At 46.5% G+C, this 21,063-nt stretch overlaps 2 protein-coding genes and 2 long non-coding RNA genes across 11 annotated transcripts in view; 2 read left to right on the top strand and 2 right to left on the bottom strand.

Moving 5' to 3' along the window:
- CCDC13 (coiled-coil domain containing 13) overlaps positions 1 to 6,181 on the bottom strand; it is a 31,097-nt gene extending 24,916 nt beyond the window's left edge. For 6 of the 7 annotated variants that reach the window (XM_006770506.2, XM_015568371.1, XM_015568373.1 and 3 more), the window contains exons 1-4: positions 6,109 to 6,181; positions 4,375 to 4,601; positions 2,292 to 2,440; positions 111 to 253 (exon numbers count right to left, since the gene is read on the bottom strand). In XM_006770506.2, the coding sequence (XP_006770569.1) occupies positions 111 to 253; positions 2,292 to 2,440; positions 4,375 to 4,595 (513 nt within the window). In that variant the 5' untranslated portion in view covers positions 4,596 to 4,601; positions 6,109 to 6,181. Of the gene's footprint in view, positions 1 to 110; positions 254 to 2,291; positions 2,441 to 4,374; positions 4,602 to 5,888; positions 5,976 to 6,108 lie in introns of those variants that run through there. The other variant, XM_006770507.2, reaches the window with a different exon arrangement.
- A 41-nt stretch (positions 6,182 to 6,222) lies between these two features.
- LOC102766554 overlaps positions 6,223 to 21,063 on the top strand; it is a 32,094-nt gene continuing 17,253 nt past the window's right edge. Inside the window, exon 1 of one of the 2 annotated variants that reach the window (XR_001515035.1) lies at positions 6,223 to 6,299. This is a non-coding gene — a long non-coding RNA (uncharacterized LOC102766554). Of the gene's footprint in view, positions 6,300 to 19,699; positions 20,246 to 21,063 lie in introns of those variants that run through there. The other variant, XR_436011.2, reaches the window with a different exon arrangement.
- On the top strand, positions 6,343 to 7,844 carry LOC107184213. Its single transcript, XR_001515037.1, has 2 exons — positions 6,343 to 6,508; positions 7,285 to 7,844. It is a non-coding gene; the product is annotated as an uncharacterized LOC107184213 (long non-coding RNA).
- HIGD1A (HIG1 hypoxia inducible domain family member 1A) lies at positions 13,163 to 16,526 on the bottom strand. Its single transcript, XM_015568379.1, has 3 exons — positions 16,412 to 16,526; positions 15,029 to 15,163; positions 13,163 to 14,181 (listed from the first exon to the last, which is right to left on the bottom strand). The coding sequence occupies exons 1-3, from the start codon at positions 16,506 to 16,508 to the stop codon at positions 14,132 to 14,134; spliced, it is 282 nt and encodes a 93-aa protein (XP_015423865.1). The 5' UTR covers positions 16,509 to 16,526; the 3' UTR covers positions 13,163 to 14,131.

The following is a 21,063-nucleotide window of genomic DNA, read 5'->3' as shown; positions in this document are numbered from 1 at the left end:
CCCTTCAGAAGGAGCCACAGCCCCCAAGTGCAGCTCCCTCTGTGGAGGGGTGGCCCGGGTGCTGGGGCCCCGGCGGAGACGGGGAGACGGGGATGAGCAGGGCGCCTCACTTCCTGCTCCAGCTCCCGGACGCGATTGCTCAGCTGCTTCACTCTGGTCTTCGCGCCCTCGGACTCCGCCATCAGCACCCGGTTCCTCTTGGACAGCTCGACGATCTTGCTGCCGATCGCATCCCCAGCCACACCGGCTGACCCTTGGGGGGAAGGAAGAGAGGGTGGGGGGAGTGAAAGACACAGGCCCACACAGCACACGCACGCCCCACTGCCAACCAGCCGCCAGGGCTTTGAAAGAGGCTCGGGAGAGTCCCGCACACCCGGGCGCCCGGGACCGACCCCAGCAGGCCCTGCAGCCACGGGGAGGCTCCGGGCGCCATAGGAGAATGACTGATCGGGAAGCCGAGAGTGAATCCGCCGGGAGAGGGGATCACCGTGCCGGTCCTCCACGCCCTCCTGGGTGACAGGCTCACACACCCACACCTCCTGCCCGGGACTCGGCTGTGCCCCCCGGTGCTGACGCTGGGGTGACAAGGACTGGCTTTGGCCGATGGGACGCTAGCAGACAAGGTGGAGGTGGAGGCTTGAGAAGCTCTCCTGCAGGTAAACTCGCCCTTGTCGCTTGGGCCGCCTCCTCAGGAGCAGCACACCCAGGCCAGCTGGCTGGCCCCAGGAGGAGGAAGAGAGACGCACAGAACAAAGCTGACCCACCCCAGCCCGGCCTGGACCAGCTGACCCCCAGCCTAACCCCAGAGGTCAGAGCTAAATCAGCGCTTACTGCTGAGCGCTGCTGAGGTGATGTGGGTGTTTCTGACACAGGATTTGGTGGTAACACAGATGCACGTGTTCATTCAGTCAAAACTTAGTGAGTTTCTACCAAGTGTCAAACACCCGTGGTGTTAGGGACTCAATGGTGAATGAAAAAGATTTTTATAGATAATAAAAAACCAGCATAAATATGCATTCCAATACCCAGGGGGAATGAGTGCTACTGACGCTGGGCAAGGGGGTGAGTGATGGGGTGATGCTGCTCTAGGGCCGGTCGGGAAAGGCTCTCTGAGGAGGCAACGTGTGGACAGAGACCTGGATGGATGAAGTGAGAGACCGGTCAGGCAGAAGGCTGTTCTCGGCGGAGGAACTAGCAGGTGCAAAGGTCCGGAGGCAGGAAAGTGCGTGGAGTGTCTGAGGAAGCAGCCGGGAGGCCGTGGGCAAGGGCAGGAGGCTGCAGAAGGGGTGGCTGGAGGGGTGCCACGGAGGAGGCTGCATGGTGCGGGGCCTAGCGAGGGCAGGCGGTGGAGCCACCGCTTCTCAGCAGCCTTGTGCCAGGGCAGGCTGCCCGGCACGTCTGAGCCCCGAGCCAGGACGAGTGTTTCTGCCTGGTCTCCGGTGCTCTGTTTTAGACAGAAACGGCCGGAGCACGCAGGGAGGCGCAGTAGAACCCCAGGGGCCGTCAGGATGCCAAAGCCCCTGGCTGTTGCATTGGGAACTGGTCCTCTGGGTGTCCCCACCCTCGAAGGCATTTAAGATCAAAGGCCGGGAGGGACGCTCTGGCAGGTGTCCGGCGAGGCCCGCTGCTCTCTGCCACTGGTGACACGGCCTTGGGGTTTACTGGTCAGCCACCTGGGGATTGCTCATCGGGCACACATGGAGCGGGGGCCAAGGTCTACTAGCTCATAACCACAGAGCCAACGTCAAGCCCACGCCCACAGGGCTAAGGTCAATCTTACGTACACCCACAAAGCCACGGTCCCCACCAGACCCATGGGGCAAGGTCTCCACCAACACAGCCAAGGTCCGGTCCAGCCTGGACCTGCAGGGCCCCCGTCCATTCTAGGCCATGCTGGGTCCTAGGAAATCCCGGGGAACAGCTGGCTTCCCCGGCTCGCCCACCTCTCTGGAGCAGCAGTGCGAGTCGAGTAAATGCCTGCTACCGCTGGGGCGTTTCCACGTCCAAGATTCAATGTCGGGGCCAGAGCACCCACAGGAAATGGGCCCTGCTGGCCCAGGGAATACACAGCGAGCCAGCACCATCCAGAACCCTCGCCAGGAGTCCCGGCTGAGCCCCAGTCCTTCTATCCCTGCGGCTCTCCCCTCCCACGTCCTGTGCTGGCCTCCGGGCCTGCCCTCCCTCCCCTCGCCCTCATTTCCAGGACTCCTCTGGACAAGCCCTCAGCACGCTCCTTGGGCCCCTGCCGCCTGGAACCCGCTGTCTGCCCATCGCAGCGACGGTGGAGCTACCTGTGAAGGCGAACCTGTCCTCTTCCAGCTTCTTCTTCAGGTGTTTGATCTCAAAGTCCCTTTCCTTCAGCAGCTTGTACAGCCGCCCGTTCTCGTCCACCGTTTCCCTGAGCTGGTGGCGAAGCTGTTTGATCTCATCTTCCAGCACCCTGCAAGGCACCGGCAGCGTCACGGCCCCGCCCAGGTCTGCCTGCCCCGCGGGGCACCAGCTGGTGATGAGAACTGGTCTGAACAAAGTAGGGAGGGGAATTAGGGGACCCTCCGTGAGCGGATGTTAACACACTGGTTTCAAAATCGAGACTCGCGGCACACGAGCCACACGCACAGGCGCGCGCACACGTGAGAGGAGAAAGAAATCTGAATAACATGGTTTACTATGGATTCAACAGAGAGGGATGTAAAACCTCCACTCAGAGAATTCATCTTCCTTTTAAGCATCCATGGAACGTGTACAAAGGCAATCTTGGCAAATGCCAAATAATGGACATAGCTCTACAGACCGTTTTCCTTCATGGCAATTGACTAAAATTAGAAATCAATTCTAGAAAAAACAAAACGGCAAACCTATCGCATGTCTGGAACTAAATAAACAAAAACAAAACAAAACCCACTCCCAAATTAGGTGTGGATTAAGAAGAATCCTAAATGCATTGTCCAGCATTTAGAATGGACGGACTACAGAAGCGATAAATATCACAACTTGTGAAAGGCAGACAAAGTGATGCTTAGAAGGGGATTTACAGTCTTCATTGCACACACGTGCTAGAAGACCAGACAGAATTTGTCTAAGCCTTACGTTGAGGCTACGTCTCCAGGTTTTCGGTAAACCTGACAGAGAATCGGGTGGCTGGTTGGTTTTGTGTGTTATAAATTGTCTGCAAGGCAATTTATAACGGAGCGTCTGCGATCACTTCCATTACGAATGGGACAGGCTCCCCAGCGACAGCTGCTCAGAAAGTACACCCGTGATAGGAGTTAAAGGTTATAGACGTTATTGCTGTTGCTGTTAATCCACCAATGGCTCAAGTCTCCCTCGCTTCCAGGTTCCTGATTTGGGGAAAGGTCATTTGACAATAGCTCTGGGGTTAGCGTGGAGCTAATATTTAAGAGCCATATGAAGTTTCAGTTCTCGGGAGGACTTCTATTTTGTATCAACTAGCATTTTTAGTAGAACATTTTGAAAATTGAGAAACCATAAACCGTAGAATTTGAAGGCGGAGAAAAAAAGATCCTGGGTGAAGCCAGAAGCGAAGAGGCAGCTGGCCAACTGCAGTGATTTTTATGAAAAATGACAAACAGAGAATTTTGTGTCAATACAGACTCCTGTATAGATCGACATGCATCCGCGGGACGTCGAATTCGGAGCAGAGTGAGAAGGTTATGGACTCTCTTCGACTTTTCCACCAACTGTAAAACCACAAGGAACCCGCCCAGAGCTCCAGCACAGCCAGCCTTCTGTGAGGCTGGGCCAGGAAAGGGGCACTGCCCGGGGAACAATCCCAGGTGGGAATGGCGCGATGACTGTCGATGAACCGATGAACCATGAGAATTAGCCAACCAGCTCCTCAGAAACCCAGACCGTTTCCATGAGAAACGACCTAAGAAAATCCAAGTGAATAGACTACACCCTGATGAGTTCCAAGATTTCAATTAAACTTTAAGTGGTTTTTAAGTACATTTCCTACCCAATTTTGTCCGCAGACCTACCAGACTCTAGAGCAGCGGTTCTCAACCTGTGGGTCGCGACCCCTTTGCCGGTCGAACGACCCTTTCACAGGGGTCGCCTGAGACCATCCTGCATATCAGGTATTTACATGACGATTCATCACAGTAGCAACATCACAGTTATGAAGTAGCAACGAAAATAATTTTATGGTTGGGTCACAACATGAGGAACTGTATTTAAAGGGCCAGAAGGTTGAGAACCACTGCTCTAGAGTCTTCGATAACAAACTGTGCCAATAACCCTGTGTCTCAACTTACAAACGCATATGCAGTCAACCTGACGGTCCAACTCTCTGCTATCGGTTCTCCCCCACCTCCCGACCTCTTTGCTCCGGGGAGAGTTCAGACGTGCATTTACCGCCGCTCAAAGCCGCTTTGCGAGTTTTGCTCCCCGGCTTGGAGAAGGCTAAGGCCATCGAAGACCTCCAAGGGCTCTTCCGGGTCATCCTCTCTGCTGTTGAGGCTCAGTTCCTTTTCCTTCTGTTTCTCCATCTGCTTCTGTAACCGTCTGTGCTGCATCTCCTGCATGGCCTGGAACTGGAGCCGCAAGGTGTCCTGCGAGCCTTCCTCCGCTGCCATCTTGCCCTGGGAGGAGGAAAAGAGGCCCGAGCTGAAGCGACCCTCACAAAATGCACATTTCCCATCAGGGCTCAGTACATAGTTAGCGGGTCTGCAGCCCCCAACCCTGGAGTTAGCTGCTTAGCTTTGCATGTGGCCACGTGGAAGTTCAGAAGACGCACCCCCCCTCACCTCAATCCCCTGGAAACCAAAGTTGAGCTGAGCATCCTCCTCTAGCCCTGACTCTGCCCCCCAACTGTGCATGGCATCAGAATACTCCCCATCACTCAGACGCAACGCTTCCCCCTTCCTGTCCCTAAAACAGTGGCTCTCCACTCTGGCCGAACATTAGAATCTCTCAGGAGCTCCCAAAATATGACTCGGGCACATATTGGACCAATTAAACCCCAATTCCTAGGGATGGGGCTCAATCATGACTTTTAAAAGCTTCAGTAGCCCTGACCAGTGTGGCTCAGTGGATAGAGCGTCGGCCTGCAGACTGAAGGGTCCCAGGTTCGATTCCAGTCAAGGGCATGTACCTTGGTTGCAGGCACATCCCTGGTTGGGGGTGTGCCAGAGGCAGCTGAGTGATGCTTCTCTCTCATCAATGTTTCTAACTCTCTATCCCTCTCCCTTCCTCTCTGTAAAAAAATCAATAAAATATATTTTTAATAAATAAATAAAAGCTTCAGTAGATGCCCGTTAACCCCAAACCAAGTCCAAAGGCACCAAAGGCTTTGGGGGATTTGGCCGCAGTCTCTCCTTCCAGCCTGCCTTCCCCCTGATAATGCCACCTCTAGGTCACCTTGCTCCTACACCTCACAGAAAAAGTCTGGTTAGCCTAAATTTACAACAGAGTCCCACTTACTGTTTCTGTAAAGGGCCGGATGGTAAATATTCTAAGCTTTGGGGGCCAGAGGGCTCTGTTGCCACTACTGTGTCGTGCCATTGCAGTGAAAAGCAGCCACAGACAAGACGTGAGTGGGCGGGTGTGGCTGTGTTCCAATAAAACTTTATTACGAAAATAGGCAGTGGTCTGGATTTGACCTGTGAGCCTTAGTTTGCCAAGCCCATTTGGAGGAATTTCACCTGAAAAGGTGTCTAGAGATGGAAGAGAAGCGGGGGCTGGCCCGGGAGCGGGAGGACGGGGGATAGTGACGGCCACCAGGTGGCGCAGTTCCCGCTCCACCCGCGCGCGGGGCGCGAGGCCTCCGCAGCAGAGACCAGAAGAGGGCGCTGGAGGTCAGGCGGACCCGAGTTTGCCACCGGCTCGGTGGCTTCGGGCGGGTGACCTACCCTGGGAGCCTCACTAACCCCAGCGCCGCGCGGAAATCAGTGCCCGGAGAGGGAGGAGGCGGTGCGTGAGGATTCCCGGAGCCGAGGAGGAGGCCTCGCTCTGCGTGGGGCGCGCAGGGAGCGTCCGGCCGGTGTCTGCGCGCCGGGCGAGCGTGTGCGCTCCGGCTCCGATCCAAGCCCCCGGGGCTGCGGGCTCCCCCGGCTCCGGCCCGCGCCCTTGCGCATTCCCCGCACTTACAACGGTCGCTCCGCTCCTGCTGTCTGGGGCCACCGCAGCGGGGCCGCCTCTTCCGGACGCTGCTCGCGCTGCCCCGGCAACTGTCGCCGGGGAAACCGAGCTACAACGCCCCGCACGTCACCACGTGGCCCAGAGGGCGCCGGAAGTTCGGAAAGTGACAGCGGCCCGGGGGTCCGGGGTGCGGCGGTGGGGTAGGTACGGAAGGAGGTGCGGGGGGTTAGGGGCGGGTGAAAGCGGCGGTCCGCTTCTGGGCCGCGTGTTCTGAAAGTTTTGTGGACCAGACGTTGTGCGCAGAGGTGCGCATTCCGCAGTCCTGCGGGGGAGCTGAAAGGGGGACGGCCCACCTTGAATGTCTTTGAAAAATGTTTTTAAAATGTGGGGGAAAGGTCATGTTGTGACGGTGAGTGAAGAAAGTGGACGATCCCACCTTGAATGTCTTAGAAAAATGTTATAAAAAAGTGTGGGGGAAAGGTCAGGTTGTGGGAAAGGTCATGTTGTGACGGTGAGTGAAGCAAGTGGCCAACCCCACCTTGAATGTCTTTGAAAAGTGTGGGGGAGCCGAAACCGGTTTGGCTCAGTGGATAGAGCGTCGGCCTGCGGACTGAAAGGTCCCAGGTTCGATTCCGGTTATAAGGGCATGTACCTGGGTTGTGGGCACATTCCCAGTGGGGAGTGTGCAGGAGGCAGCTGATTGATGTTTCTCTCTCATCGATGTTTCTAACTATCTCTCTCCCTTCCTCTCTGTAAAAAATCAATAAAAATAAAAAAATTAAAAAAAAAGTGTGGGGGAAAGGCCATGCCCTGATGGTGAGCTATTGCTCAGGTTGTGTTTTTTAAAATGGGCACAGAAGCAGGACCGGGAAGGACGCATAGAAAGAGTGAGAAAGAGTTATTTCATGTTGGTGTTGGAACTGCAGTGCTGTGTTCATGTTTGCACTTCAGAGGAGTTTAAATATAACGGATGTGGTTTATTTTCATAGTAAGAGACTCTTGTGGTTTGTTTGTTTTAAAGGCACTTCCCAATTTAAGTCACTACTGTATTCAAGGCCATCTGAGGGTGGGAGATAAATTTCTAGGAGAGAAGGTCCGAGGAAGCTTTCTGAATATTTACCCAGGCCTTTATAATGTGAAAATCTTCAACTATCTCATTTTTTTCCCTTCTTTTCCGCCTCATAGACATGCACAAAGATGCAGCGCCAGACCACTGGAGCACAGTGTCACAACGAGAATGCTGACATTGACACAACCCACCTGTCTTACTCAGATTTCCCCGTCTGACCGGTATTCACGTGTGTGCATATTTAGTTTCACACAGTTTTATCACACATGTCAGTTTGATCGCCAAAGTGAAGAGAAGACACTGAACACTTAAATCACAAGGATGCCCCCTGTTGGGCTTTCACAGCCACACCCACTTCCCTCCCTGCCCCGTCCTTCACCAAGTCCCTAACCCCTGGTGATTGCTAATCTGTTCTGTTTCTAAAATTTTGTCATTTCAAAAATGTTTTGTGAGTGGAATAATATAGCGTGTAACCTTTTGGGAGTGACTTTTCCCCCCCTCCCTCAGGATAATTCTCTGGAGGTTTATTCAAGTTGTTGTATCGATAATTTGTTTCTTTTTATTGCTGAGCAGTTTTCCGTAGTATGGATGTGCCCAGGTTTGTCACCCATAGAAGTACTTCTGGGCTGTTTCCAGTTGAGGGCTATTACAGATAAAGCTGATAGGAACATTCATATACAGGTTTCTGTGTGAACCTACCTTTTCATTTTTCTGGAATGCCCAGGAGTGCAGTTGTATGGTAATCACATGTTTAGTTTTACAAAAAAAGCAAGAACAAAACAGCCAACCTGGCCTGTAGAGTGGCTGTACCATCTTACATTCCCACCAGCAATGTGTGAGCGCTCGTTTATCCGCATCTTTGCAGCGTGTGTTTTTTATTTTAGCCATTCTAATACCTGTGTGGTGACATCTCATTGTGGTTCTGACATTCATGATGGACAATGATACTGAACAGTTCTCTCATTGTGCTTACCTGCTATCTGTGTATCCTCTTGGGTGAAGTGTCTGTTCATGTCTTTTCACCCAATTTCTAATTGTTGAGTTTTGAGAATTCTTTATGTATTCTACATACTAGTCTTTTGTTGGGTATGTGGCTTGCAAATTTCTTCCCAGTCCGTAGCTTGTCTTTTAATTCTCTTTGCATGGACTTCACGGAACAACTTTTAACATTTTTATTAGGTTCAATTGATCAGTTTCTTCCTTTTTGGGTGTCAAGTGTAAAAACTCCTTGCCTAGCCTTGGATTCCAAAGACTTCCCTGTAATTTTCTAAAAGTGCCAGCGTTTTATGTTCATGATTTATTTTGATGTGACTTTTGCAGAAGGTGTGAGATTTGAGTCAAGTTTTTGTTTTGTTTTGTTGTCTATGGAGGCCCAGCACCATCTGTTGAAAGATATCCTTCCTCCATTGGATTGCTTTTGAACCTTTGTCAAAAATCAATTGAGCAGCCCGGCTGGTGTGGCTCAGTGGTTGAGCTCCGACCAGGGGCGTGCAAGAGGTCACAGTTCTATTCTCCGTCAAAGCACATCCCGGGTTGCAGGCTCAACCCCCAGTTGGGGGTGTGCAGGAGGCAGTCAATCAATGATTCTCTCTCATCATTGATGTTTCTATCTTCTCTCCCTCTCCCTTCCTCTCTGAAATCAATAAAATACATATTTTTTTAAAAATTAGTTGAGCAAACTCAACAACAGCAATAAAAAAACCAATTGGAACCGGGCAAAGGACTTGAATAAACATTTCTCCAGTGAAGATACACAAATGGCCAATAAGCGCATGAAAAGATGCTCAACATCACTAGCCATTAAGGAAATGCAAATCAAAACCACAGTGAGCCAGGCCAGCGTGGCTCAGTGGTTGAGGGTTGACCTATGAACCAGGAGGTAACAGTTTGATTCCTGGTCAGGGCACTTGCCCAGTTGCAGCTTGATCCCCAGTGGGGGCATGCAGGAGGCAGCCAATCGATGATTCTCTCATCATTGATGTTTCTGTCTCTACCTTTCCCTTCCTCTCTGAGATCAATAAAAATATATTTAAAAGCCCTAGCCGGTTTGGCTCAGTGGATAGAGCATCGGCCTGTGGACCAAAGGGTCCCAGGTTCGTTTCTGGGCAAGGGCACATACCTCGTTACAGGCTCCTCCCAGGCCCAGGCCCCAGTAGGGGTGGTGCAGGAGGCAACCAATCCATGTGTTTCTCTCACATGGATATTTCTCTGTCTTTCTCTCTCTTCCACTCTGTCTATGAATCAATGGAAAAATACCCTCAGGTGAGGAGTAAAAATAAAATAAAAACCACAAACTCACAATGAAATACCACTCCATATTTAGCTGTTTTGTCTCAAAAAGGAAAGCTTTGCTGCAGCTTAAAGCTAGGCTCCATAATCAGCTTTGGTCCTTGGACCAGGAGTTGTCTCTTGAGGCTAGACCTACGCCAGTCATGGTATCACCCAGAACACTAAGCCACCAGTTTACTTTAGGGGACGGTGACCCTTATCCAGAGCCCCTCCCTTCCAGGAATCAGACACACAAGAAGCCAAGTTACCAGAAGGATATTGTGGGTACGGATTCAGAGCAAACAGAGGCAATCTGCCTTGAGATATTTTGTCTTATTAAATATGCCTCTTCTTAGCCGGGGGCTCCCCCAGAGATAAAAATTGTTCCTTTTTTCCAGGTTCAAGTTCCCGTGGGCAGAAGGTGCTGGATACACACTGTCAGTTCTGCCTCTTCAACTCACCAAGGATTTGGGCTTTTGTTGGCCACCAGCGTCTCACTTCATACCACTTCAAGTCTTATTTTACCCAGGGAGCTGTTTTGTCTAAGATGTGTTTGTATATAGTGTATGGTGATCTCATTCATCATATGTTGATTTTGTTAGGAAACTAAATGTTCTGCCAAGACTCATTAGTCTTTATTTAGTCCCAAGAGATCTTTCCGATGGATGAGATCTACCCTGGCTCTGCCTCCAGCTCTCAGCACAGTGCACTGGTCATATCATTTATATCTGCCCCAAACTTTCTCAATTTCACTCTTGGTTCAGATCACTCTTGGTCTTTTAGAACACATGGATGGAAATCAGCTGGTCTCAGTGATCATCCTTTTCCCCCTGTTGATTAGGTTCCCAGTGCCTTGTGTACTTCCTGGTTTTTCGTTCACCTCCTCCAGTCAAGACCATTTGTATATGGGAATCTCACCTTCCTTCTTATGACGGCCAAAACGAATATTGGCAGAGGATTTTAACTTATGAAAAAGAAAAAATCTGAGGATAGCCCTGGCTGGTGTGGCTTGGTTGGGCATCATCCCATACACCTAAGGATTGCTGGGTTTGATTCCCAGTCAGGGGACAGGCCTGGGTTGTGGGCTCCATCTCCGGTAGGGGCATGCAGGAGGCAGCTGATTGATGTTCTGCTTTCATATCTATTTCCTCTTCCTCTCTCCTCCCTTCCTCTAAAAATCAATTTTTAAAATCTTAACAAAAAGACCGAGTTTAAAAAAATTTTGTATATTGGAATTGTATATGGGAATCGCACCTTCGGGCAGTGCTGGGCACAGGGCTCTGGCATCAGCGGCACCGCTGTAGGAAGGTGGCAGAACAGAGGTGAAGGACCTAGGTTTACATTGGTGGCAACAGGGAGAGGGAAAGGACAAATGTGAATGTTGACTTTGCTTAGGACAACTGGCAGGCCCTGGTGACTGGTTTCATAGTGATAAATGGCAGGAGGAAGGAAAGATGCTTGAGTTTGAGCCCAGAGTGTGACCGTGGGAGCCGGAGGGCATCGCTGACACATAGGTGAGCTAGGAAGGAGCACCAGTGGGGAGGACCCTGAGTGTGGCTGTAGACAAGCTGAGTGTAGGTCATAGGGCTCGAGCTGGAAGGTGTAAGAAGCTCAAAATATTCAAAAGGACCTATTCCTACATTCCTCTGAGAGGGGCACATGGACGCTGGCCTCCACTGTAGACCCATTTATCGCTACTGAATTTAGGAGAAAACTGCACAACTTTTGTCCTGCTAGGAACAAATTATTCGGCCTCATTTCAGTGACTAAGACTACAGCTAGGATGCCTGGGCCGTGCTGGTTCTTTCGTGAACTTGTCCCAGATAAGTCATTCACTGAGAAAGTGGCAACCCCGTCAAGGCTGGTACATGTTCCGTTTCTCAAATTTCTCCCTTCTATTTGGAGAACTTTCAAACAGGATCAAGTATATAAATAACTGGCAGTCCCAGTACTTGACACGTGAGGACTTTAAATACCATGTGTGCATTCGGCTTTGTTCTGGCCTAGGAAGCATGTTGCCACCGGCTGTATAGATTTAGAAGAGCATTGACCCTAAATTTCAAGTTCCTGTAACTCTGAGTAGCGTTCCCTCAGGCATGGCCTACTTGTCCAATCCTCTACTCCAAAATTCTGATACAGAAGGGAAGGTCCTTTGAGGGTTTATAAAAGTATGGAGTCCAATTCTGATTCTCATCACCAGATGTTACTGTTGCTTGCTAGGTAGACATAGGTAACTGCTTTGGGGACAGCAGGATCCTAAATGTGAAAAAAAAAACCTATTTATTCTAATTAATTCAACAAAGACTTGTTGAATACCTATATGAGCCAGGCACCAGCCAGGTGCTTTGGCTGAAAAAATTACAGACCAGTGGAGGAGAGGCACGGAACAACCCAGCACCAATGCCTCAGTAACACACAACAGGAAGCTGAGGACTCCCAACTCTCGGTGACAGATCAGCAGACTGTCGCCTAAGGCAGGACATCGTTTTCTCAGGGATATCGTCTGCCTCCAACCCGGGATTAGGCCCCCCAGCCCAAAGTCCCTGCTGCATCCTATACCCAATACCCACCTTTTGGTCACCACTTACTTAATGCCACCCTCCCTACTAGACTGTGAGTTTTAAGGGCAGGGCCCACGTAGCTCCTGTGCTGTTGCATCCCCGAGCTTCACAAGGGTAACAGCACCAATTGGCTGTGACTGATGCATCAGGCGCTATGCTAAGCCCTTTATATCCACCATTGCCCTTAATCTTCCCAGCAACCTCTGTCATTTGTCCAGATCGTTTTCTTTCAAATTAGTATTTATTTTCACAAAACCAGTATCTTCATCTATTAAAATGACAAATTTCTGAAACTTGTTCCCAATTTTTTTCTTCTATAGAAAAAACTGTTAAGACTGCCTATAAGCATCTCCTATACCATCTATTTGAAGGTGATTAAAATTCCTAATAGCTTATATTTTAAATCACTTTCTCACAGACCCATAAATGATCTAAATAGGACCACAGAAATTACCTAGACCAATCTCTCACCTCACAGCTAGGAAAAGATTGAGAAAACCGACTTGGTCCAAGTTATACAGTCAGTGGTGAGCCAAGACCATGCCATAACCTCATTTAATTTTATTTATAATAAAATTAATGCTGCCACTACAGCATTAATTTCACAAAGGCCAACATTTCAAGTCTCTAAAACCTGTTGGCATCAACCACTTGACTATACAGGTTCCAGTCCCAAACCTACATCCTTCTCTAGCTATGCGACATTGGTTCGTTACTTAAACTATTCATGCCGAAGTCCTCTATGAAATGAGGATCATAGCTCCTAACGCTTAGGGTTGTTAGGAAACTTAAATGATATTATTCTTAAAGGTGCTTACAGCAGTGTGTCTAGCACACAATAAATGCTCAATAAATGTTAGCCATTTTTCCTGTTTGGTAAATATTCTTTAACCGTGGTTCTTACCAAAGGTACAAAATGCTCTCCCTCATTTCTGGAAACTTTAAATTTTTAATACATTTTTTAGGGTTGATAGTATTAGATATCTCCCACTTATCCCATCCTCCCAGCACCTACCCACCCTCCAGGTCTTCACTACCCTATTGCCCATGTCCATGGGATATGCATATAAGTATGTAAGTTCTTTGGTTTATCTCTTTGGAAACTTAATTTTTATGCTACTTTGAGGAATGATTTATTTTTCCAAATTGAAATAAATACAAGACATTTGACATGTTCACTTACTTTAATAACAATACATTTACCATGTTATCACCATGGAATGTAATTCAGGTTAGAATTTCACAAGTGCAATAAAGCCTTCTGTAGTACATCAAAGTTTCTGTATAATGTCTTTCCAGAGCTTGCTCTTGAATCAGTCATCATTTCCATTATAGGTATTTGTTTAGTTTAACATTTATGATTCTTACAGAGAAAATGAACATACAGCAAATATTTAAAACTGTCTTTCATTACCTTTGTGTTGGCACTTAAAATACATATATCTATTTCAAGATGACATTTAAAAATTATTCTAATATAACAGCAGCAAAAATATAATTCTGCAATTAGAAAAGAGCTAAACTGGGGTCCATAATTATTTTACATTTACAAGTGTGACTCTAAAATAAATACTACCTTCTAGCAGCTTTTATCAGCATGTTAGGTTTGGTTTAAACACACACGTTCAGTTGTGGGGAGGTTTGTAACATGATATGCCATGCACTGTTCTGAAAGGGTTCTTTAAGAGCCAATCAACCCTAAAAACTGAACTCCTCATTCAGTCCACAAGGCAGGCAGAATAAAGTCAAAGTAACTGGGGCAAATAGGATTCCTACATAACATCAAAAGCATGAGATTCTGCAGCAACTGGGAGTTGCTGGATTGGCAGGTAGTTCTTGCTGAGAACTAATTTCACCAGAAGAATTTAACAAGGTGGACGTTTTACCACATCAAGTGCATTTAAAATGACGTGTTTCTTCTGTGCTAACCTGACTCCCCTGAATGACCTAGTGAACTAGTCACTAGTAATTTAGTCACCTGGCAAACCAAGCCTGCACAAAAGGAAGCCAATATTCAAATTAATGTGTTATTGTCTGACCCTCTCAAATGATTATTTTCAACATAAACATATAACCTCAATATGAGATGTCTAACTACAGCAAACACCACTAAGACCAAGCAGCTTCTCTTCTTCTATGGTTTAGGTTTTGCCCAGAATTCCTTATACATGGAATAGCCCATACCTTAAAAAAGGAAAAAAAGAATGCTGGTTAAGCACTTAAGGATATTTTTTTTCAATATTAAGAAAATTAAAAATGGCTCATAAAATAGCTAAAAGTAGCACCTTTGCTAGCATGCAATCTTTATAAAGGGAACAAGCCCCCCGGTTGGATGTTTCTGACTCTATCCCTCTTCCTTCCTCTCTGTAAAAAATCAAGTCCCCCGGTTGCTTACCTTCTTGCCTTCTTAAACAGTTTAAATTTCTAAAATTCTTTTTATTTTCCCAAGTAGCTTGAAGCTAGTATGGACTAGCTCAGACTGTTTAATATTTATCTGGCAAGTTTAAAAGGCACTGCTCTTGCTACATAATACCAGATAAAGTGAATGAATCAGAGAGCCAATAAAAGCATTTAATACCTACATTTAAAAAATCTCTTTTATCTTCAACTCAGTAAAACAGCAATCATAGGTCTCTTCCAGAAAATGGATCTTACTTCCAACCCTATGCATATCTAGGCTCTTCAGTGAAATTATAAACTCAGTGATGGACAGGACTGTCTTTCTTCCTTTATTTTATAACCTTAGTAAGTGGGTTTACAGTTGTGAGTACATTCTTGTATTATTATTTATTAATGATTGTATTATTTTCCATATGAACTATAAACCTACTTTTGCCCCACCCTGTATCATACACCGTAAATTTATGTCACTATTGAATTGAACTATTTTTTAATCACTTTTCTAGGAAAATAAATATAAGTGATATCTGAAAAGTGCTTCAAAGTTAGCTAAAAGTATGTACCTTGTTTTATTAACAAAGAAATTCATTAATGGGAAACCACAAATTTGAAATTTCCTGTAGGTACCTACCAAGAGTCATTGCTCCCACAACAAAACCTTGGGCTGCCACACGCATGTGGATCAGGTGAACGGACATTTTAGTATTTCCCCTGCTCTTCAATTTATATAATCCATATGCAACGATTGCTGCAAAACCCGCCATTCCTGAGAAACAAATAGTCACAATTATGTCAGATACACGGGGACAGGGAACCAAGATGCTTTCACCACCAATCAATGCACTTTCTACTATTTTATATAAAAACTAGTGGCTCAGTGCATGTGCACATTAAAAGGGAATTATTTAGAGGAAATATTTTAATATTGCTATTTGCCCTTTCTCTATAATAGAAGTGTCAGAGATGAAAGAAAATTAGTAAAATGTATATGAAAATCTCCCTCCTGTCAGAGTCTGGAGCATACCACAGGACCCAGAGTCAAGTCTCTGCCCACCCGAGCCTCAAAATCGCACAAGACCCAGAACCGGCTGGCCCCACCCCCCATTAAGCCCCGCGGGTGGAGGGGGGGGGCCCCGCATGAGGGTGCGATGACCATTTGCATATTAGCTCTTTATTATATAGGATGCTTATGAGACCATTAATTAGCTAACATACATGCTGTGTTTTTAATTCCCCTACTCAGAACCAAAAATCCTGAGATGGCAGCAAAAAGTAGCAGACTCATAAAGTTAAGATCTTCAAAATGTGGGCTTGTGAAGCCAGTAGATAAATTCCTTTAAGAGAACCAGGGGAACTCTTCCTTTCTGTCCTACTTCCCTCTCTAAAGGGAATCAATTAATATAACAGAGACTGTAATGAACCATAACTGTGAGTACAACAGCTTTTTGAAAAAAGCCTCGTGAGAGGGGAAAAGGAGACATAAGTAATACTTTCAACAATAAAGAATGAAAAAACAAAAGATAAGCCCTAACCGGTTTGGCTCAGTGGACTGAAGGGTCCCAGGTTCGATTCCAGTCAAGGGCGTGTACCTTGGTTGCAGGCACATCCCCAGTAGGGAGTGTGCAGGAGGCAGCTGATCGATGTTTCTCTCTCATCGATGTTTCTAACTCTCTATCCCGCGCCCCTCCTCTCTGTAAAAATCAATAAAATATATTAAAAACAAAAAAACCAAAAACAAAAGATAAGCCTCTTGAGTCCTTCTAGCAAACCACAGAGACTAAGGGGGTCCAGGCCCGAGCACATTCACTGAAAGAAGAGTCAATAAAGCAGAAGTCTAAATACACACAGAAGCATTTCTATAATGATAGTTATATGCCAATCTCCGCATATTTCAACCACACCTGAAAAAACATGAGAAAATAATGCTTATGGATATATTTGACGAATCGATCACACTTCAATTGTGTCACAGCATACAATAGACTGATTATCAGAATGTCAAAGCCAAACTTACCAATAGGGACAAATGGTGCCTCTTTAGCTTTTCGCATAAATTTAGATCCCTGACCTTCATCATATGAAGAAAGAGAAACATCTGTGTTGGATGACATACTGATTGAAGAATCTTCCTGAAAGAGAATTTCCATGAGGTTCTGCAATTAAAAGCAATTAGAACATTAAGTGACTGTACTTAACTAGGATGTACTTAAAATAATCCTAGTTTCCATAAAAATCTGGTATATCCATGAACTCTAAAAAGCATTTTTAGAAGTTTCTCCATACACCAGTTTCTTTTTAGCACGTCACTGTTCATAACAGTGCATTTTTAAGTAAGTTTTGTCAATTAAAATAGTAGCTATTAATTTTCTGACTATCTTCATCCTTTTTAAAAAATTTTATTTTCTTCATCCTTAATCAATTCAACTTGACAACTTTAAATTATTCAAACCAGACTGACACTCCTTACTGCCTCCTCAGTGTCATGGTGAAAATACTACTGAGCACTTTTAAGTGTAGCTGAGTGTCGTCTTTATTGCTCTCAATCACAACTGGCTGACCGATTCCTACATGCTACCCGGCCTCAGTTCTCGCCTCTGAATAGTTTCCAACCGATTACACTGATCTCTGTTATTGATGGTGGCTGTCTGTGGGGAAGATTAGTTACTCTGATTAGCCAAAATTTCTAGACTCATTGTTTACATCTTTTAAGGACAAAGTTTTTATTTTAATATTATTGCTAGAAATGTCTCCTTTTAAACATAACTATGTTCAATTGAACTAATATAGATTTTTATAATTTAGGGTTATAATTTCTTTAACAATACTGCAGCATAAAATCAAACTATACTCTTTTATAATAAAAGAATATCTCTCAAGCTTTAGCTGTCTTTCCTACATACCTTATATTCCCTGAGCTTCTTAAAATTCTCTTTCTTTTATATTATTATTCTTTTAAATAATATCAAAAGGCAAGATATTGGCCTGACCATTATACGAATAAGGGGGCAGGAAAAAAAAGATTATTTTCAATTATCACAGGGACTAAAGGCTCCATTCTCCCATTTCAATCATCTTCCTTTGCATAGGAAGTTAGCAGGCGTTTCATCACAATGAGGTAATAAATTCAGTTTCACCTTAGTCACAGTAACTGTACCACTTCCTTCTTCACCAATCTGATTTGAACTGCCTATAAATAAACTTTACCCATAGATAAAATAAGGGAGTCAAACATAGTATACGTGTGCACAAGTCTGATTGGTGTCAATTACAATAAAGTCAAAAGTCAACTAACTACCCACGTGAAATCTTACCTTCACTTCTGGGCGTTTCCTGTGCATTATACTCCCTTCCATAACAACAGCCCTCATTCAACACTGTGCTCTTCAAGGGCTGTCAGAGTGGCTAAGGCCCTCAAAGAAAACCCAACTTTACTACTTAGTTTGAAAAATGAAATCATCCCTCCAAGCCCCATCTCCACTGGGAAGAGTCGATTCTGTCATCTGACAGAAAAGACAACCTTAATCCAGAGGAGTTACGCAATATCAGAGATGAAAGAAAACTCAGATTATAACTAGACTTCCTTTTGTACTTGGTTACCTGCTAATTGACTAAACCCGCTTACTGAGCTTTTTATTACTATATACAAGGTTCAACCAGCTCAAGGTTCAGGACGCTCACTATATTATCTGAAGAGATAACATAAACACAGAAATGACTAGTGGTTCAAAAATTAGATTTTAAAAAAGGACATGACAATGTGATTACTTGTCAATAGCATAACAGAGACAACGAGAACTGAATTTACAGTGTGATGTCTTTTAGCTAAAGTAGGTTTGGGAAGTTTCACAGAGAAATATTTGAGGATGGCCTTCAAGAACCTACATAGATGGACTAGATAAAAATTAAACACTGTATTTATTTTAGGCTACTATGTCTATTAGTTGCCTTTATAACTAATCATGAACTTCTCAAATGCATAACTATTTGCATCTTACAGATGATCTCTATACCTCCAGCCTTTCAGAAGCTGACTCCTCTAACACTTCCCTTTTCATCTCCTTCATAGCTGACTCCTCCCATTTTCCAGCTTCTTACTTTAACGGACCTCTAGAAAGTCTTCGAAAGCTGTTTTGGTTATGCAGTCTCACCGCATGCTATGTTTTCTCTGTCATAACTCTTTCTTGTAAATGCCTGTTTAACTGCTTCTTTTGCTAGAATCCTTGAAGTCAGGAGGACACACCTGTCCTGCTTGTATCTATTTCCATTGCCTGGCACAATGCTTTGCATGTAGGAAGTACACCACAAAATGTTGAATACATTTAAAGGTAATATATTTCAACAATTAAAATTATTCTCAGGTTTAATCAGTTGGTAAGAAGAATGCAGAACCATATATACCTTAAGTGTTTATTTGTATTTTAATTCTTATATTTTATCTATGAAAGGAAAAAAATGGTTAATCTCAGTAGGTCTTGGCTTCTTGCAATCACAGGAGACAAAACTATTATATACCAGAATCTACTTTTAAAATCTAGCATCGTCTTTTGCAGCTATAAAAGCATGTTTTCTTCCTTTGCCTTAATTATTCCTAAACTATGAAGTCATTTGGGAATTGTCTTTAAAAGCAAGAAAGTAGGTCCGGCTGGCATGGCTCAGTAGTTGAGCGTGGACCCATGAACCAGGAAGTCATGGTTTGATTCCATGGTTTGAGTCCCTGTCAAGGCACATGTTGGGGTTTGGGGCTTGATCCCCAGTGTGGGATATGCAGGAGGCAGCCAATCAATGACTGATTCCCTCTCATCACTGATGTTTCTATCCCCCCCCTCTCCTTTCTCATAAGATTTTTATAATTCTTTCTAATTACCACCTAGAAGTTTCCCAAGTATTCATGATTTACAGCCAATCAATGAGAACATGGTTAACATTTAAAGTACCATTTAAAGTAACTATAAATCATGTAATTTGAAAATAACCTCATGATTAATGCAAACAGCCTTATTTTACAGATGGAAAAGGGGTTAGGAAAGCTTATAGGAACTCCTCAACAACAGGCATACATTTCTGACAAGGTGGGACCAGAACCAAGCTCTCCTGACGGAGTCCAGGGTTCCTGTGATTAACAAAATATTGCCAAACCACCCATCTTATGCTGGTATATTTTAATCGGGAAAAATACTGAAATCCATTCCATAACATAAGTCTGCATCTCTCTCCTTGAATTGTAAAAAAGTGTATATATATATATATATATATAATCATGCCTAATATTAAATGGAACCTTCTTTCCCAGCTTCATATCTGACAATTTCACCATTGTGATTTGAAAAGATGTATTTTCCACTAGCACTCCTAGATTCCCCTTATCATTTCCTCATCCGCACACAGCAACTGACGCCGACTGCCCACAGAAAGTCGAACAGGTGTGAAAAAGAGGCGCTAGGAACCAGATGCTCAAAGCCCGTCTAACAAACACGAAGCAATCTGTCGGCTGAGCAAGACACCACGCCCCCTGAAGACCTTCGCAAGTGCACAGGAACCGGGGAGCGTCCGGCGCAAGGAGAGAGGAGCTGCCCAGCCTCCGGTGACGCAACAGGCTAGGCTGCCGGACCTCCACAGCGGCCACTCGGGCCTCAAGAACGGCATCTAACAACAATCATCTCCGTTTCTGATCTTGCATCGGTCACCTGCCAGCTTGTCAGCTTGTCGAAAAATGGCTGCCAGGGCCCCACCCTGAGGACTCTGACTCAGGGGGTGAGGACCCAGGAGAGTGCATTTGCAGAAGCTCCCACCCCCTCCAGTGACTGGTGCACGGAGTTAGGAGCAGCCCTGGTACACGGGACTCAAACAGGTTCGTCACGCTGGGCCCGGTACTCCGATCCCTCACTCACAGCTTTTCATTCAAACCGCTCCCGCTCCCAAGAGCCTTTGGCAGGATTAATAGGGGGGCGGGGGCTGCTCCCCACACCGGCAATGAAGAGAGAAGGGCGAGTAGCACTGCCGAATCATCTCGGCTGCTCCCTTCCACACGCAGGCTGTGTTTTGTAACCTCTAACCGGAAGAGGTGCCAATTCCGTCCCAGACGCTTCAAACCCGATCTGAGGCCTCGCCCCCTCCCGAGGGCCGGCGAGGGTCGCGAGGGCACACCGGGTCCGGGAGAGGAGGAGGCGCGGACCGGAAGGTCGTGGGCTTTTACGCCCTCCTCTCCACCTTCTCACCTTCCTCGCCCTCGTTCTCCCCGTGACCTTGTCAGGACTCCATGGCCCGAGCGCTCGGCCTCTCGATCAGTTCTCACCCGCCGCTCGGCCCCAGCCCCTCCCGCGGGTCACTCCTGACGGTTCCATCCGAGAGCCCTCCCTCCCGGCCACGATGTATTGCACAAACGTCTGCCTCATCTCCGCATTGGCTCCGTCTCTCCTCATCCGACAGACCGTCAGGCCTTGTGTTTGGACCACCGCCCCCCACCTCCCCAAACTCCCTGAACCACGCGGCCGGCCTGAGCCCCCAGCTATACATCGCCCCCATTACCCCCGGCCTCGCCCACTCCAGCCTCGTGGCCCCCAACCCCCTCAAGGTGCTCTCGGCACAGCCAAGCGTGACCCCACCGCCTCCCGCCCCAAATCGGGCGTCCGCGCTCCCAGGACCTCTCCACACTTGACTCACCAAACG

Source organism: Myotis davidii, unplaced genomic scaffold, assembly GCF_000327345.1.
Source record: "Myotis davidii unplaced genomic scaffold, ASM32734v1 scaffold663, whole genome shotgun sequence".
Classification (NCBI taxonomy): Eukaryota; Metazoa; Chordata; class Mammalia; order Chiroptera; family Vespertilionidae; genus Myotis; species Myotis davidii.
Note: the sequence above shows the minus strand (reverse complement) of the source record. Positions and strands in the feature narration are given on the sequence as shown.